The 17,556-nt window shown below is 41.3% G+C and overlaps 1 protein-coding gene across 1 annotated transcript in view; it reads left to right on the top strand.

Moving 5' to 3' along the window:
- LOC115109819 (contactin-associated protein-like 5) overlaps positions 1–17,556 on the top strand; it is a 110,710-nt gene that overhangs the window by 27,355 nt on the left and 65,799 nt on the right. Inside the window, exons 3-5 of the mRNA XM_029635082.2 lie at positions 1,871–2,064; positions 9,137–9,284; positions 14,345–14,548. Of these exons, the coding sequence (XP_029490942.1) occupies positions 1,871–2,064; positions 9,137–9,284; positions 14,345–14,548 (546 nt within the window). The remainder of the gene's footprint in view (positions 1–1,870; positions 2,065–9,136; positions 9,285–14,344; positions 14,549–17,556) is intronic.

The raw sequence follows: 17,556 nt of genomic DNA, 5'->3' as shown, positions 1-17,556 counted from the left end.
AGGCTGGAGATCACTCTGTCATGCTGATTGATTTCGAATAACAGACTGGAAGCTTCAAAAGGAGGGTGGTGCTTGGAATCATTGTTCTTCCTCTGTCAGCCATGGTTACCAGCAAGGAAACACATGCCGTCATCATGGAGGATGGCCTGGTGTCAAGAAGGGCAGCAAAGAAGCCACTTCTCTCCAGGAAAAACATCAGGGACAGACTGATATTCTGCAAAAGGTATAGGGATTGGACTGCTGAGGACTGGGATAAATTCATTTTCTCTGATGAATCCCCTTTCCGATTGTTTGGGGCATCTGGAAAACGCTTGTCCAGAGAAGACAAGATGAGCGCTACCATCAGTCCTGTGTCATGCCAACACTAAAGCATCCTGAGACCATTCATGTGTGGGGTTGCTTCTCAGCCAAGGTAGTGGGCTCACTCACAATTTTTCCTAAGAACACAGCCATGAATAAAGAATGGTTCCAACACATCCTCCGAGAGCAACTTCTCCCAACCAACCAGGAACAGTTTGGTGACGAGCAATGCCTTTTCCAGCATGATGGAGCACCTTGCCATAAGGCAAAAGGGATAACTAAGTGGCTCGGGGAACAAAACATCGACATTTTGGGTCCATGGCCAGGAAACTCCCCAGACCTTAATCCCATTGAGAACTTGTGGTCAATCCTCAAGAGGTGAGTGGACAAACAAAAACCCACATATTCTGACAAACTCCAAGCATTGATTATACAAGAATGGGCTGCCACCAGTGGGCTGCCACCATGTGGCCCAGAAGTTAATTGACAGCATGCCAGGGCGGATTGCAGAGGTCTTGAAAAAGAAGGGTCAACACTGCAAATATTCATCAACTTCATGTAATTGTTAATAAAAGCCTTTGACACTTATGAAATGCTTGTAATTATACTTCAGTATTCCATAGTAACATCTGACAAAAATATCTAAAGACACTGAAGCAGCAAACTTTGTGAAAATTAATATTTGTGTCATTCTCCAAACTTTTGGCCATGACTGTATACTGGAAATACATAGCTTAAAGATATACTTAATATACTTTCTATACTGTACGTCCTTTCAGGCTTTGGGAAAAACATGCTACTGTATCAGAATCTCAATGCAGTCGGAGGATAGGCTATTAATACATCTCTGCTAGCATGTCTGTTTCTCTGTTAGTTTCTCTGGGAGACTAGGTCCACAGGCTAAGGGATATCAAGACCGTGTCCATATTTTAGAGTAATGGCTATGTGTAATAGAATGCTGAATACCAGACCAGAATCAAAGTTAGTTGCTTTTGTTTTTATTTTATTTTTTCTAAGGCACAACTACATGATTGAAGCCATTAATGGTTCACTACTACAAAGATGAGAAAGAAAAACCCTTGGTTCAAATGGTTTCCGATCCGACTCAAAGGACTGACTAGTCTAAGGGTGCAAAGGCACTGCCAAAACTGTCTGAATCACCTCCAATAATGCCACATTAAACTGCTTTTAGACAGGGTTTAGACAATCGTGCTCATGAACACATATAGTAGAGTACAGCCAGTGAGCCTGTATGAGTTAACCCAAATGCCAAATCTGAAAAATTCTCTATTATTTCTGTCTGACTCACAGCCCTACAGACATAATAACTGCAACAGTGACCAGTGACCAAACACAATCCCACTCTCTCCCACACACTCTATATTCTCTCTGGCTGGAGCTTTAAGGAAAATAATCTTTCTCACTGGAGATAGCTGTCTGGACTACCTATCTGTTTGGGGTTGTGTGCGTGTCTGTCTGTCTATCTACTCATGCTGTGTCACACCTAGCCATGCTAGGTCACTCTTTGCACCTTCCTGTCCTGAAATGTTTTTTCTTTCTCTGGTCTCAGGAGCGGGAGGCTGGTCTCCCCAGGTGACAGACAGACAGCCGTGGCTGCAGCTGGACCTCAGGGACAGGATGGAGGTGACGGCCGTCGCCACACAGGGGCGCTACGGCAGCTCAGACTGGGTCAGCGGCTACCTGCTGCTCTTCAGTGACACCGGCCTAGCCTGGAAGCAATACCGACAGGAGGACGGGGTTGGGGTGAGTCTCCTCGCTAATGATTTCTGTACCATGAAAGGCTCTGTTCTCCATTTGAATCCTTTAAACATTTTTGCAGGCCGTGTTCAATAATATGTGAGAGCTTCAGATCTATAACGCCCGGAAGAAGGCGTCAAATAAAAGCTGTATCTGACAGTAACGTCAGACTTCCTTGGGAAGATACATAGCTAGCTAGTTTGCCTCCTACCTGTCAACTCAGAAGCAGTACATGCTGACTGGATTTGAGTCAGACTAAAAGTATGAAAGAATGACAAAAAGTCTATGGAAGAGTGACACTGCTAAATAAGACTGTTGGATAAGAAACATATGACTCAGTGTCTGAGCTCTCTCTATCTTCACTCTGCCAGATACAAGGGAGTTTTAATCCACTCTTTCAAGTCTTTACTTCATTTTAGCGTTGCCATGAGGGACAGAGTAACGGTTGATCAAGATTTTTTGAGTCTTGACTGTTTTTTGTTCCTGTGGTTTGAAATCCCAACTTGGATTTGAAATCCTAACAAAGGAGGGCTTTTGCAGATGCACGTACTCATCAGGCAACTACACCCCATGGACAAACATGCACACAGGTTCCTCTATCACACCCTTCCAGAGTGTGGAATAAGAATTGTTATCCATGTCCACTGATGATTTATAAATATTGCACTTGGCTCTATTTTTTCCCCTCTCGTTCAGTGTGTGAGCAGAGAGTAGAGGAAACATGCGCTTGTATGGCCAATGCAAAGTCACATTACAGGAGAAAAGATTGATTGACTTATCATGTCCATTTTTCTGGCCTCATCAAAATGGATGCAGCGTCTTGACCTGGAGGTGTGAACTTTTCATCACTCACATGCTCAGAAACACATGGATGAAAGAACACCTTTTCTTCTTCTGGTACAGTATGACTGAGCTCAGCTGCTGCTCATGTAGCAGTCATATAGGGTAGGTCCAGCTATAGACCAACGACACTCCGATATCATAGAGGCGTTGCAGATGGTGCCACGGCAATTTCAGTGACCTCTCTATTAGTTGGTGTCACTCGAAACCAAGCAGTCATAAACCTTGTAGTATTGTTGTTGGTGTGAGAGGTGTAGGATCCATTAGATTCAGAGTAGTGGCCATAACTGTGCTTGTGCTGACAAGCCAGCTTAGGGTTCTTATAGAGCTGACATTGACACATATCTCTCCACACCCTCATCTCTCTTCATCTCCTAGCCTTTGTCACTTAACGGCAGGTGAACCTTGATTCCTCGTAGTGGAAAGTGCTGAGTGCAGGGGCTTTCTGAGTGCTTGTTGCTACACAGTTATTACTGTCATCGCATGTCTTCCCCAAAGACATGCATTTTAGACGCTTTCATGCCTCATAGGTTGTCATCTCAATAATAGTTTTCAAGGGCATAGTCTATACTCAGTGGTACTTTGCTTGACATAAATGCATGTACTTTGTCTGTCATGAAAGTATTGCCATTCAATGAAAGGAATGGAAATTGCCAAAATAATGTCAACAGCCTTGTTAATAAAAAGAAAAGCTATAACTTTGAGAGGGCATCATATTTTTCTGACAGATTAACAAATAAAAAAAAATAGACCAAGGTAATGATGGTTATTTCTGGTTAACCATTACATAGCAGTTGAAAATGAAATATTTCTCACAAAATGAACTACAATTCTGCTACGCAAGTTACATCGTAATTATTTGATGGTTATGTATTTGACATTTGAGATGATAAATTATGAGCTTTGTCTCTAAATGATAATCTTACAGCAGAGGTCATAAGCTAATTCTGCCTACAGGGCATGTATGAAAGGGTTAACACAACATGAATTACGTTGCACACCATAATGTTCTAAAAGGTGCTGATAACCATAAGAATGAACATGTATTTTTCATTGAACCTTTATTCCACCAGCAAATCTCATTAGGTTTGTGCTTCTCTTCTCCGAGAGACTTTGCCCTTGATAAAGAAGCAGCGGATGTCACTCATTCAAACCATTGTGCTGAAAAGGTTTCCCAGGTTCAACCCACTCTTCATTTTCCATGAAGGGTTTCAGTGATTCTTTTGATGTAGGAGCACAGCACTTTTCAGAAACATTTTTTTTTTTCAATTGACAGGGGCACCTTTTTTAGAAAATGGTATTCATTGACGTGCTGCTGGTAATTTTCACCAGGTTTCCAAGATCAAAGACTGTGAAAGACCAGAGCAGCTACAACATTGGCCTTTCTGCATACAAATGTGGAGAAAACTGAGCTTTCGATATAAACAGGTTGTGCTTTGTTTAAACCTATGCATCTTGAAGCCATCTTACATTTTATGTCTCATGTATGTTTTGAACCTTGAGAAAGGGGTCACATAAGGACATTTGCATAGATGATTTGTCATGCAGTTATGTAGGCATTATAAAGGGCTTATGGAGGCTTCATTAAACATTCAAAGTGTGACCGATAAACAGATTAACAGACCTCCCATTAGTGCTGAGTGCTGCTCCCAGGCTCTCATAACCCCTGATTGACCACATGACCAGATACATCAGATCATGTGCTCTCCATACTTTCGGTTCATTTCTAATATCCAGCTCTCAAGTCTTCCATTACAGGGAGGCTTGAGCAGCCCACAGGCCAATCAATATGGAGTCTATTACCATGTGAAGATTGGGTGCAAGAGCATGGTCTGGTGGTCAGTGTAGATCTTCTCCGGGTCTAATTGATGGAAGGTTCGTTGGGATTGTCGAGGGGATCGGAAGCTCCAAACTGATGCTGAGTAATTGGCGAGAAGAAGACACATTTATCTCCATGGGTGGATATCTCACTTGTTTAACACATAGCTTAATATTAAACAAAGATTGGTGATGTTGATGATGAGTGACAGTTAACTTCCAAGAAACAGAGGTTAACGGTTAGCTTGGTATTACATTTGAATGACAACGTACACATACATTTTAGAAAACTATGAGCATGAATATTTTAAAAAATCAATTTTTTGGTTTTGGTAATGATTTATTCATTTGTTTTTGTACTACATCGTAAATGTATTGTCTTTTTTTATAGTGCATAAAAAAATCCAGGAAATGAAACAGAATTTTCTGCCACTTAGTGCAGTTGAGGTGGGAATTCCATCTGCAGCTGTTTGTCCAAGGATGTGTTCATAAATTGCCTCCAGTGTGTCAAAGTGCGCTCTGAGCCGTTCGTAAATTCAAAGTGTTTCGCTCTGGAGCGTTCAGAGCGCACTGGACGCTCTGGCCAAGTATTAGGGTTGATCCGAGCCTTCTGACCTCACAATGTCAGTCAAGCACCAAAAACTTGCTAAAGTTGGCTAGCTTGCTAGCTACTTCCAGAATCAAATGAGAGAACTCCTAACTATGATCATTTTACTCGCCATAGCAGAGCTGGTTAGACTGTTTCATGTTATCAAGAGGGTTAGTTGCTGTAACTGTGCTGCTGGCGACTATTTCATTCTGTTTTTTGCCGAGTTCATAAATTAATCAATTACTCTGCGCTCTGTCATACTCAAATCAGAGTAGCCAGAATGAATTTACAAACGTACCCCATATCAACATCTGGCAAGTATTTGTGAAGAAGTAGACATAATGATATTGCTCCCTATCTGGTACTTTAACTAGACCCATAAAGTCACATACTGGCCTATTATTTGTCCTCAAACAGGAATTAGTTGGTCCCATTTCACACATGCAGAATATTTTTCAGCAGCAGAATTAGCAATCATTGTGGTCCATAGTCTCTGCAATGTAGTAGCTTTCTAGTTTAGCTAACAACAAACTCAAAGTCTTTCTGACTTTAGAGTCTGGGAAGGCTGCGAGATGTTGTAGGCACAATGCAATCGATAATGGGGTCTGGGATTTTTTTACCTCTGTCTTTCTGACTCAAACACCCGCATGTACAACCACACACAGCCCTCGAGCTCCGCCCCTTTACAATACAACTGTTTGATTTTCAAATCCAAACAACCTGAGGCCTCAACCCCCAGGAAATATATATATATATTTTGAGAGAGAACCAATCAAACAACAGCACATTTCTGCACGAATACTGCATTTACAACGGACTCCTGTCCAGACTAGTGTGTCACATCTCTCCCTTGCTGTGTACCACGTGAGTCAACCAGGCTAGTTACTTCCCTGAATTTGACTAGTTTTCTAATTTTCAAATGATGTGGTCAGGAAATTGTAATTGCTTTCACTGGGTATCTTTTAAGGAGCTTCGTCGGTTTTTCCTTAGATCCTAAGAAATATGCTTTTCTTGAGTAGCAGTAGTACATGTTTGGTTAATGCATCAATGTGTTTTCTGTCTCCATTGTTGTTGTGAGTCAATATTGTTTCAATGACGGTTCTGAGGACAGCAAGAGCTTGATTCCGTAGGTATCAATATGGGAGACAGCATCCTTTCAAATAAATAAATATTGACTTACTTAAACAAAGTATACCAACATCTCATCTGATCACAGAATCTGTGATTATTAACTCATATTTATTCCCATATCAGAGAATGACTAATCATATATCAGTATTTACAAGTATGTTTTTATCTTCAGTTTCTGATGCCTCAGACAGAAGCGCTGCAACATGTAGACGTACCGTGATGAATAATGAACTCATCTTTTCTCAAAAGTTTCTGTCCCAGGTGCTATTCTGTGTTTTCTTCCTCATTGAACAGAGTAAATAATAGATTGTCTCTGATGTTTGCCTATGTGCAAGTGTAGCAGAGCATCAGAGACAGTGGAATGAAGAAAGCGCTTGGCGTAACCCCTTGGGAGAACTTGGCTGCCTTTGCCTCCCCTGTAAGCCCGGTAACCATGGCACTCAGGTGCTCTTTGTGTTTGACACATAGCTAAGTCCGCCCGGCTCAAGGGACCATATAAAGCATCTTTCTGCAAGGGGAAGGAAGATATGTTAAAAAGCTTGTACTGTAGCTAAAAGAAACACTGGGGCATTCTTTTCTACAACTCAATACATCTTCCTTTGTTTAATGTGCTGTTTGTATGTTTGTTTTGCATCGAGTGAACAATGCCTCAAAATAGTAGGAACTATCCTCAGAGAGCTTTCATATCCTTTCAAATGTCTACATGACACGAGGAGACATGCCATTTGCCTATGTTGTTACAATATATTGTCTTTAGAATTTTCTTATCCTACATTTTCGTATAGCAGGGGAGTGAATATTTTACCCTAGAGCTAGTGTGCATTCAGCTGACGTGCATGACATTAGGGACCTCATCACAGTAGAGGAAGAGTAAAGAGTCCTAATGAATGGGAGGGAGGCCGTTGGTTCAAGAGTCGATACAGGAATAGAAATAATGAAGTCACTGTGGGGTTAGTAGCTGTTTATGTGGACAGTGACAAACCTAAAGCCCTGTGGTCCAATGGGAGGTATTCTGTCCCCTCAGGGTTCTAGCCAAATACTCTGGTTCACATCTGCACGGTAATTGGGCGGATGTGTTGTCGCCATTTTTTCAGATCTGGAATAACAAGGGTTGTTCTGGGACAGGGTTTAGTTTCCATTGTGCTTTAAAATAGATCACTCTTGCGGGAGACTGATGTTCCTGATATGACGCAAGATGACTGCTGGGACTTTTGTAAAGCAAGCTGCAAAGCTTAAAGTCACTGTCCTTGCTGAATCACTTGTTGTACATGTGTTTCCAGGGTCACACACACCATGCACTCATCCATTTCGGAAACAAAAAATGTGTCTTAGGTCTGCTGTATATGACTCATTTGAAAGAAAGAGATGACACTCATGACGATTTGTTTTACCTTCGAGGGCCTGTACGTATGTGTACTCACTCACTACTCACTCAACTCACTTTCTCTAACTGAATAGAGTTTAACCATGATTCTTGCAGCCAACAGGGAGACATGCAGATACTGCCTCTGGGTCTTACTCAGTTCAACACAAACCTTTGGGCTTGACAGTATGATTTAATCATTATAAGTCATTTCAGTGCTGATTCGCTTACTTAATGTTCAAGAGACAGAAATGTTACAAAGAGAGATTTACTGATCAGTATTGCATGCCTATATACTGTTGATTTAAGGATTTAATGAAGAGTGTCATTGACCCAAACGACACTAGATAACGCTGATAGATACATTCTATTGAATTATTGTCTACGTTCTAGGTAAGGCATTTTCTTGTATGCTATTGATGAGATGATTATGAAATGCTAAGATATCCTGGACATATAGGAGAGATTTTAATATCAAGAAATTAAATGGCATTTGTATATTATAGTCATTAGGGGGGAAAACATTTGGGGGGCGGTGCCTTGAAAAAAATATATATTAATAAACATATCCTGCTATGTAAATCCTGATGAAAGGGGGGGGGGGGGGAATCCAATATTATGAAAGCTGACACTTGGAAAACAGAAAAAGGAAAACAATGATGAAATTGCACCATGCAGGGTATAGTATATGTTTCCAGGCCATTCTAATTCAAACAGAACACTAATGACTTCATGCAAATTGAATTGTAAATAGCTTTTGCCATGTTGTTATTCATATTGTGGTATCAAAGTGTTTTCATTAAGTAAAACAGTGTCCACAGAAGCCACAGTACAACAACGCAAAATGCAGGACAGAATCTGCATGATTATGATTTCACTGTATGGGTGTCCTTAGTCCGTATCTAGTGACCATGATATTTTGTATACTGTGTGCGCGTGGGTGTAGGCCTATGTGTCTAAAGACACTATGACACGTACTTGGAAGGTGTTGATATGTACTGGGACTTGTTAACAAAATATGGAACAAAACATGTATTGTACAGTTGAGAACTACCATCTGTATAATGGATGGAGAACAAAGAGAGTTTGTCCATTTGTGTTGCCCTCAATATTTCCTTTGAGAATGGATGAATGTTCAGTCATGGCTTACACAGTAGAGTCGATGATGTGTTTAAGAGGATAAATATGATGAGTATCTTCATTAAATTTGCATTTGACTTTTCCACCTCTCTGGGTGCGCTTAAGGTTACTGTAGTGACGCTGCATGAACGATGAAAGACACGTAATGCATCTTATGTAACCCTTCTGCCTGTTCTCCTTCCTCTCTGTGTCTCCAGAGGTTTGTGGGGAACGTGAACGCTGACGGCGTCGTCCACCACAAGTTGTCCCACTCTATCAGAAGCCGCTTCCTGCGCTTCGTCCCGCTGGACTGGAACCCCAGTGGCTGGGTGGGACTCAGAGTGGAGGTGTACGGCTGTGCCTACAGTGAGTGACCAGACCACCAACCTTACAGAAAACAAACGTGTTCAGCTAATATCATAATAACTCCATACACATTGAGCTAATTTCATAATGTTCTGGCGTCTGTGATTCCAACCCATTTGGTATTCACTCTGTGGGACTCCTGGACTGCATTGGACATTGCTCTAACAAGAGCATGTTCAGACCTGTCCAGACTCTTAACACTTGTCATTGGGGCTTGTCATCTATCATGTGGCTGATTGTATCCCCATGTTGACGGTGGAATCCATGAGAAAATAGCATTATGCTAGCCAGTAATGTCATTGTAACCATCCTTTACATTGTTGCCCACTATTTAATAAGATATACAGTATGTGCTAACTGAAGAGACATTTCCTTCTGGCATGCCTTCCTTCATACAAGATCAAAGCAAATACTGACGGAACACAGTCCTCACCAGTTAATAGAGGCAGACAGTGACAGCCAGCCAGGCGTGCCAGTTGAGAGCCAGTCTCTGCCTGGGTAATGCTAAATAAATAAAGGGGAGTAACTGGGACGCCTCTCACACACATTCTGAAGCAGCATTAACTGGATCAGCCAGTGAATTACTGCTTTGTGAAAGACAGTTACAATTAACCCTGAGTGAGCACTTTCATAATGCCGAACTGTTCCACAGCATGATCCCTGTATTAATGTTGGATGAATGTGTGCTCTGCTAATAAATGCTGCGTGACATGCACCTCAATGTTCAAATGAAACTCCGGAGTGCTCTAACAACGAGCAAATACAGAGGGGAAGTGAAAAATCTTGGAGCCGCGCAGTACCATTGAACATGTCATAGATGACAAAGTTGCACTTATAGGTAAGCCCTTGGAATCTGTATTCGGCTCATCATAATCATTATGGAAATCTTGCTGAAAGGAAGGTCTGACTTTTATACATCCTCTAAAATGATTTACAGACATGCATAGGATCTGGGCACAATCAATGAAAAATGTTGAAGTTAGCTGTCATTTGCTTAACTGTGGTCGGTACTGCCCAAATTAGCATGATTCAAACATAACATGTCTACTTTAATTACACCAACAGAAGAAATATTTCAACATTAGAATGCAGATTTAATTTCTTAATGTTCACACACTTATTGCAAATCTTGTTAATGTCAACTGAAGGGCTGTCCTTTGCCTGGAGACTGAGTCACGCCCATGTCTCTCCATCTCATTTTGGTTTTCATTCACTAGACCCTCAGACTTCAGATCAATGAAGGATAAAATGATTTAACTTATTTTCACAGCTAATCACGTGAACAATTCTTACTTTTGTTCTGAATATTCCCCATAATTGCCATAATGCCTTATTGTAATTGACAAGGTTGGGTAGGTTACTTTCTAAATGAAATCTGTTACAGTTACTAGTTACCTGTCCAAAATTGTATTCAGTAATGTAACTTTTGGATTACATAAACTCAGCAATGTAATCTTATTACATTCAGTTACGAGGCATTAGAAAAAGACGAAAATGTATGTTACCAATTTTATGACATCTATTGCAGGATAAATCATTTTTAAAGTTTACATAGCTGGCCATATATGGATGTTACATTTTACTTAATGGGTTGGTTATGTAGACTTCTTCTAACCCATTGCTTTCTACTTGTCACGTTCTGACCCTAGTTCTTGTGTTATTTGTTTGTTTTAGTTGGTCAGGACGTGAGTTGGGTGGGCATTCTATGTTTTGTGTTTCTAGGTTGTTTTCTGTGTTCGGCCTAGTATGGTTCTCAATCAGAGGCAGGTGTCGTTAGTCAATTCTCTGATTGAGAATCATACTTAGGTAGCCTGGGTTTCACTGTTATTTTTGTGGGTGATTGTTTCCGTGGCTGTGTTTGTTCGCCACACGGTACTGTTTCGGTTTTGTTCACGTTTATTGTTTTGTGGTCATTGAGTGTTCAGTTTATGTTTTTAAATAAACAACCATGGACACTTAGCAACGCCGCATCTTGGTCCGATCCTTGCTACACATCTTCAGAGGAAGAGGAGGAAAACCTTTACACTACTACATATAATAATACGATTCAATGATATATATTCAAATACACATTTAGATTTGTGAGCAGCCATCCACAACAACCACGTAAGGCGCAAATAGCTAAATGAGAGAGCAACAGTGTGATTCAAATCAATGCGCCAAGTAGGTATCAACAATACAGTGGCAAGAAAAAGTTTGTGAACCCTTTGGAATTGCCTGGACTTCTGCCTACATTGGTCATAAAATTGTATCTGATCTTCATCTAAGTCACAACATTAGACACACAGTCTGCTTAAACTAATAACACAAACAATTATACGTTTTCATGTCTTTATTGAACACACCGTGTAGACATTGACAGTGCAGGGTGGACATTTTTTGTCAACCCTTGGATTTAATAACGGGTTGACCCTCCTTTGGCAGCAATAACCTCAACCAAATGTTTTCTGTAGTTGCGGATCAGTTGAGTCTCAATCGGGATCAGGTCAGGGCTGGGCCACTCCAGAAGGCATATTTTCTTCTGTTGAAGCCATTCTATCGTTGATTTACTTATGTGTTTTGGGTTGTTGTCCTGTTTTATCACCCAACTTCTGTTGAGCTTCAATTAGCGGACAGATAGCCTTACATTCTCCTGCAAAATGGCTTGATAAACTTGGGAATTCCATCAATGATATCAAGCTGTCCAGGCCCTGAGGCAGAAAGCCACTGCTGTAAAAACAAAAAGAAGAAGATCTGTGCCTCGACACAATCCTGTATCGGAGCTCTACGGGACAATTCCTTCCACTTCATGGCTTGGCATTTGCTCTGACCTTATGTCTACAGGTGTGTGCCTTTCTAAATGACCAATTGAATTGAATTTACCACAGGTGGACTCCAATCAAGTTTTAGAAACATCTCAAGAATGATCAATGGAAACATGATGCACCTGAGTTAAATTTTGAGTCTCATAGCAAAGGGTCTGAATACTTACGTAAATAAGGTATTGATTTTTATTGCTATGGGGTATTGTGTGTAGATTGAGGATTTTTTTATCCATTCTAGTATGAGGCTGAAACATGACAAAATGTGGAAAAAGGTTAGGGGTCTGAATACTTTCACAATGCAATGAATAAATATATACTGTACCAGTCAAAGGTTTGGACATAACTACTCATTCCAGGGTTTTTATTTATTATTACTATTTTCTACATTTTAGAATAATAGTGAAGACTTCAAAACTTTGAAATTACACATATGGAATCATGTATTAACCAAAAAATTGATAAACAAATCAAAATATATTTAATATTTGAGATTCTTCAAAGTAGCCACCCTTTGCCTTGATGACAGCTTTACACACTCTTGGCATTCTCTCAACCAGCTTCATGCAATGCATTTCAATTAACAGGTGTGCCTTGTTAGAAGTTAATTTGTGGAATTTATTTCTTTCTTAATGCGTTTGAGCCAATCAGTTGTGTTGTGACAAGGTAGGGGTGGTATACAGAAGATAGCCCTATTTGGTAAAAGACTAAAATATTATGGCAAGAACAGCTCAAATAAGCAAAGAGAAACGACAGTCCATCATTGGTGCTATAATGAAACTGGCTATCATGAGGACTGCCACAGGAAAGGAAGACCCAGTGTTACCTCTGCTGCAGAGGATAAGTTCATTAGAGTTACCAGCCTCAGAAATTGCAGCCCAAATAAACGCTTGACAGAGTTCAGGTAACGGACACATCTCAACAACAGCTGTTCAGATGAGACTGCGTGAATAAGGCCTTCATAGTCAAATTTCTGTAAAGAAACCACTACTAAAGGACACCAATAAGAAGAAGAAATTTAGCTTGGGCCAAGAAACACAAGCAATGGATGTTAGCCCGATGAAAATCTGTCCTTTGGTCTGATGAGTCCAAATTTGAGATTTTTGGTTCCTACCGCCGTGTGTTTGTTGGTGAAGAGAGAGTTGGTGAACGGATGATTTTCACATGTGTGGTACCCACCGTGAAGCATGGAGGAGGAGGTGTGATGGTGTGGGGGAGCTTTGCTGATGACATTGTCTGTGATTTATTTAGAATTTAAGGCACACTTAACCAGCATGTGTTATTTCATAGTTTTGATATCTTCACTATTATTCTACAATGTAGAAAATAGTAAAACAGTAAAACCCTGGAATGAGTAGGTGTGTCCAAATTTTTGACTGATAGTGTATATATATATTTATATTCTGGACTAATTTCTTTATTCTTTACTTTTTGGATTATGTGTGTCTTGTTTTTTATTGCTAGGTATTACTGCACTTTTGGAACTTGAAACACAAGCATTTTGCTGCACCTGAGATAACATCTGCAAATCTGTATACGTGACCAATAAACATAGATTTTGTTATTATTTTTACTTGTTCGATTGAGTAAACAATTCTAAGAGGTAGGGCGATTCTAGAATTGTGTTTGTGTGTTTACGAACGTGTTAAACATTCTTTAAATACACGATAGCAAAGTCATGTCTTTGATACAATGTAATGTAAATGTTAGTTGAACAGCTTGCCCAAACACGTCAAGTTTTCTCCTACTCATTGCTGATTCCCTTGTTTCTCTAGGCACATCACCCCCCCTCAGTTCTGTGTTGGAATAGCAGGTGCATGTTAGAGATTGCATTATTTATTCAGACAGCTTTGCCTACAGAAACTGAATCCCATCAGAAAATATAATGTATTCAGGCTTTAAAAACAGGAATTCAACATTTCTCCTGCTGCTGAAGCTCACTACAGTATATCTTCAGTTCAGGCCCATCCACATGAACTGAGCATGGAGCAGAGGCGCAGTGTTAGATAATGTATTAGACAGAGCTAGAGAGTTGTGATAAAAGTACCTCAGAATAAATAGAAAAAGTTTGACATATACTTCCAATCAGAATTTGTGGTGAAAAGTCAATTCTGTAAAAAGAAATGTAACTTGCCACTTCAATTCCTCTCAAAAGTACTGGCAACAGAAAACTCACAGCTCAGACGTGACACAGTGCCATAACTGAGGCCATTTTCTAAAAAGCAATGATTCTTTGATCTTCTTTCAATCCTCATCTAGAATCGTACGTGGCAGACTTTGATGGCAGAAGCTCCCTGCTCTACCGGTTTAACCAGAAGTCCATGAGCACGGTGAAAGATGTGATCTCACTGCGATTCAAGAGCCGCCAGGCTGAGGGGGTGCTGCTCCACGGAGAGGGTCAGAGGGGTGACTACATCACTCTGGAGCTGCACCGGGGCAGGCTGGCCCTCTACCTCAACCTGGGTGAGTTTGTCACACCTGGGCAGGCTGGCCCTCTATCTCAACTTGGGTGAGTTTGTCACACCTGGGCAGGCTGGCCCTCTATCTCAACTTGGGTGAGTTTGTCACACCTGGGCAGGCTGGACCTCTATCTCAACTTGGGTGAGTTTGTCACACCTGGGCAGGCTGGCCCTCTACCTCAACCTGGGTGAGTTTGTCACACCGGGGCAAGCTGGCCCTCTACCTCAACATGGGTGAGTTTGTCACACCGGGGCAGGCTGGCCCTGTACCTCAACATGGGTGAGTTTGTCACACCGGGGCAGGCTGGCCCTCTACCTCAACCTGGGTGAGTTTGTCACACCGGGGCAGGCTGGCCCTCTACCTCAACATGGGTGAGTTTGTCACACCGGGGCAGGCTGGCCCTCTACCTCAACATGGGTGAGTTTGTCACACCGGGGCAAGCTGGCTCTCTACCTCAACCTGGGTGAGTTTGTCACACCGGGGCAGGCTGGCCCTCTACCTCAACCTGGGTGAGTTTGTCACACCGGGGCAAGCTGGCCCTCTACCTCAACCTGAGTGAGTTTGTCACACTAAGGCATGCTGGCTCTCTACCTCAACCTACGTAAGTTGCTGGCCCTGCACCTCAACCTTGCTCACATAGGTCAGGGGTTAGAGGTCAGAGATTAGAGATCATGGGTAACAGGACAAACGGCACTCTGGGTAAGTATGGAGGAGTCCTTTGAACCTTAAAAGGAGTCAGGGAAGCAGTCTGGATGTTGGTATTCTACTCCCCTTCCAATTACCACTGCACCTGAGCTCCATTTACTAGCTGGACTCAGACTGTTAAGGATTCACATTGTGAGCAGTTGAGCTGGGAAAGATCATTCTTAAAGGACAACTGCACTTCCTGATTTGGCCTCATTTTCGTCAAATGGATCTTTGTCAGGGCCCTTTCCCACAATGCAGATAGAAAGAAAATAGAGAAATAATAGAAAAGTTAAATATATTTTTTATTTAACTAGGCAAGTCAGTTAAGAACAAATTCTTATTTACAATGACTGCCTACCCCGGCTAAACCCGGGCCAATTGTACACCGCCCTATGGGACTCCCAATCATGGCCGGATGTAAGTGACACCTCTTGCACTGAGATGCAGTGCCTTAGACTGCTATGCCACTCAGGAGCCCAACATAACAATAAAAGTAATAACAATATAAGTATTTATAAATACACAATGAGTAACGCTAACTTTGCTATATACAAGGGGTAACAGGACCGAGTCGATGTGCATATGTCCTAGGTAATTGAGGTAGATAAGTTCAGTTGAAGTCGGAAGTTTACATACACTTAGGTTGGAGTCATTAAAACACGGTTTTCAACCACTCCACAAATGTCTTGTTAACAAACTATAGTTTGGCAAGTCAGTTAGGACATCTACTTTATGCATGACACAAGTCATTTTTCCAGCAATTGTTTACAGACAGATTATTTCAGTTATAATCAATGTATCACAATTCCAGTGGGTCAGAAGTTTACATACACTAAGTTGACTTTCTTCCAACAGCTTGGAAGATTCCAGAAAATTATGTCATGACTTTAGAAGCTTCTGACATAATTTGAGTCAATTGGAGGTGAACCTGTGACTGTATTTCAAGGCCTACCTTCAAACTCAGTGCCTCTGCTTGACATCATGGGAAAATCAAAAGAAATCAGCCAAGTCCTCAGAAAAAAGACCTCCACAAGTCTGGTTCATCCTTGGGAGCAATTTCAAAATGCCTGAAGGTACCGCATTCATCTGTACAACCAATAGTACGCAACTATAAACACCATGGGACCATGCAGCCATCATTCCGCTCAGGAAGGAGATGCATTCTGTCTCCTAGAAATGAGCGTACTTTGGTGTGAAAAGTGCAAATCAATCCCAGAACAACAGCAAAGGACCATGTGGAGATGCTGGAGGAAACAGGTACAAAGTATCTATATCCACAGTAAAACGAGTCCTATATCGACATACCTTGAAAGGCCGCTCAGCAAGGAAGAAGCCACTGCTCCAAAACCGCCATAAAATAGCCAGACTATTGCAACTGCACATGGGGACAAAGATCGTACTTTTTGGAGAAATGTCCTCTGGTCTGATGAAACAAAAAATAGAACTGTTTGGCCATAATGACTTTCGTTGTGTTTGGAGGAAGAAGGGGGAGGCTTGCAAGCCGAAGAACACCATCCCAACCGTGAAGCATGGGGGTGGCAGAATCATGTTGTGGGGGTGTTTTGCTGCAGGAGGGACTGGTGCACTTCACAAAATGGATGGCTTCATGAGGAAGAACAATTATCTGCATATATTGAAGCTAATCTCAAGACATCAGTCAGGAAGTTAAAGCTTGGTCACAAATGGGTCTTCCAAATGGACAATGACCCCAAGCATACTTCCAAAGTTGTGCCAAAATGGCTTAAGGACAAATACGTCCACGTATTTCAGTGGCCATCACAAAGCCAAGGAGGCCTATAAACCTGACTCAGTTACACCAGCTCTGTCAGGAGGAATGTGCCAAAATTCACCCACCTTTTTGTGGAAAGCTTGTGGAAGGGTACCCGAAATGTTTGACCCAAGTTAAACAATTTGAAGGCAATGCTACCAAATACTAATTGAGTGTATGTAAACGTCTGAACCACTGGGAATGTGATGAAAGGAATCAAAGCTGAAATAAATCACTCTACTATTATTCTGACATTTCACATTCTTAAAATAAAGTGGTGATCCTATCTGACCTAAGACAGGGAAATTCTACTAGGATTAAATATCAGGAATTGTGAAAATCTGAGTTTAAGTGTATTTGGCTAAGGGTTATGTAATCTTCCGACTTCAACTATACGTACTGTATAACTAGGAATAAAGTGACAAATAGCAAACTGTAGCATCAGGGTATGTGATGAGTCAAAAAGGTTAGTGAAAAAGGTTTAATGCAGATAGTTCGGGTAGCTATTTGGCTAACAATTTAACTAACTATTTAGCGGTCATTGCTTGGGGGGAGA

Source organism: Oncorhynchus nerka, linkage group LG3 (genome assembly GCF_034236695.1).
Source record: "Oncorhynchus nerka isolate Pitt River linkage group LG3, Oner_Uvic_2.0, whole genome shotgun sequence".
Lineage (NCBI taxonomy): Eukaryota > Metazoa > Chordata > Actinopteri > Salmoniformes > Salmonidae > Oncorhynchus > Oncorhynchus nerka.
The sequence above is the reverse complement of the archived record's forward strand: the minus strand, read 5'-3'. Positions and strand labels throughout refer to the sequence as shown.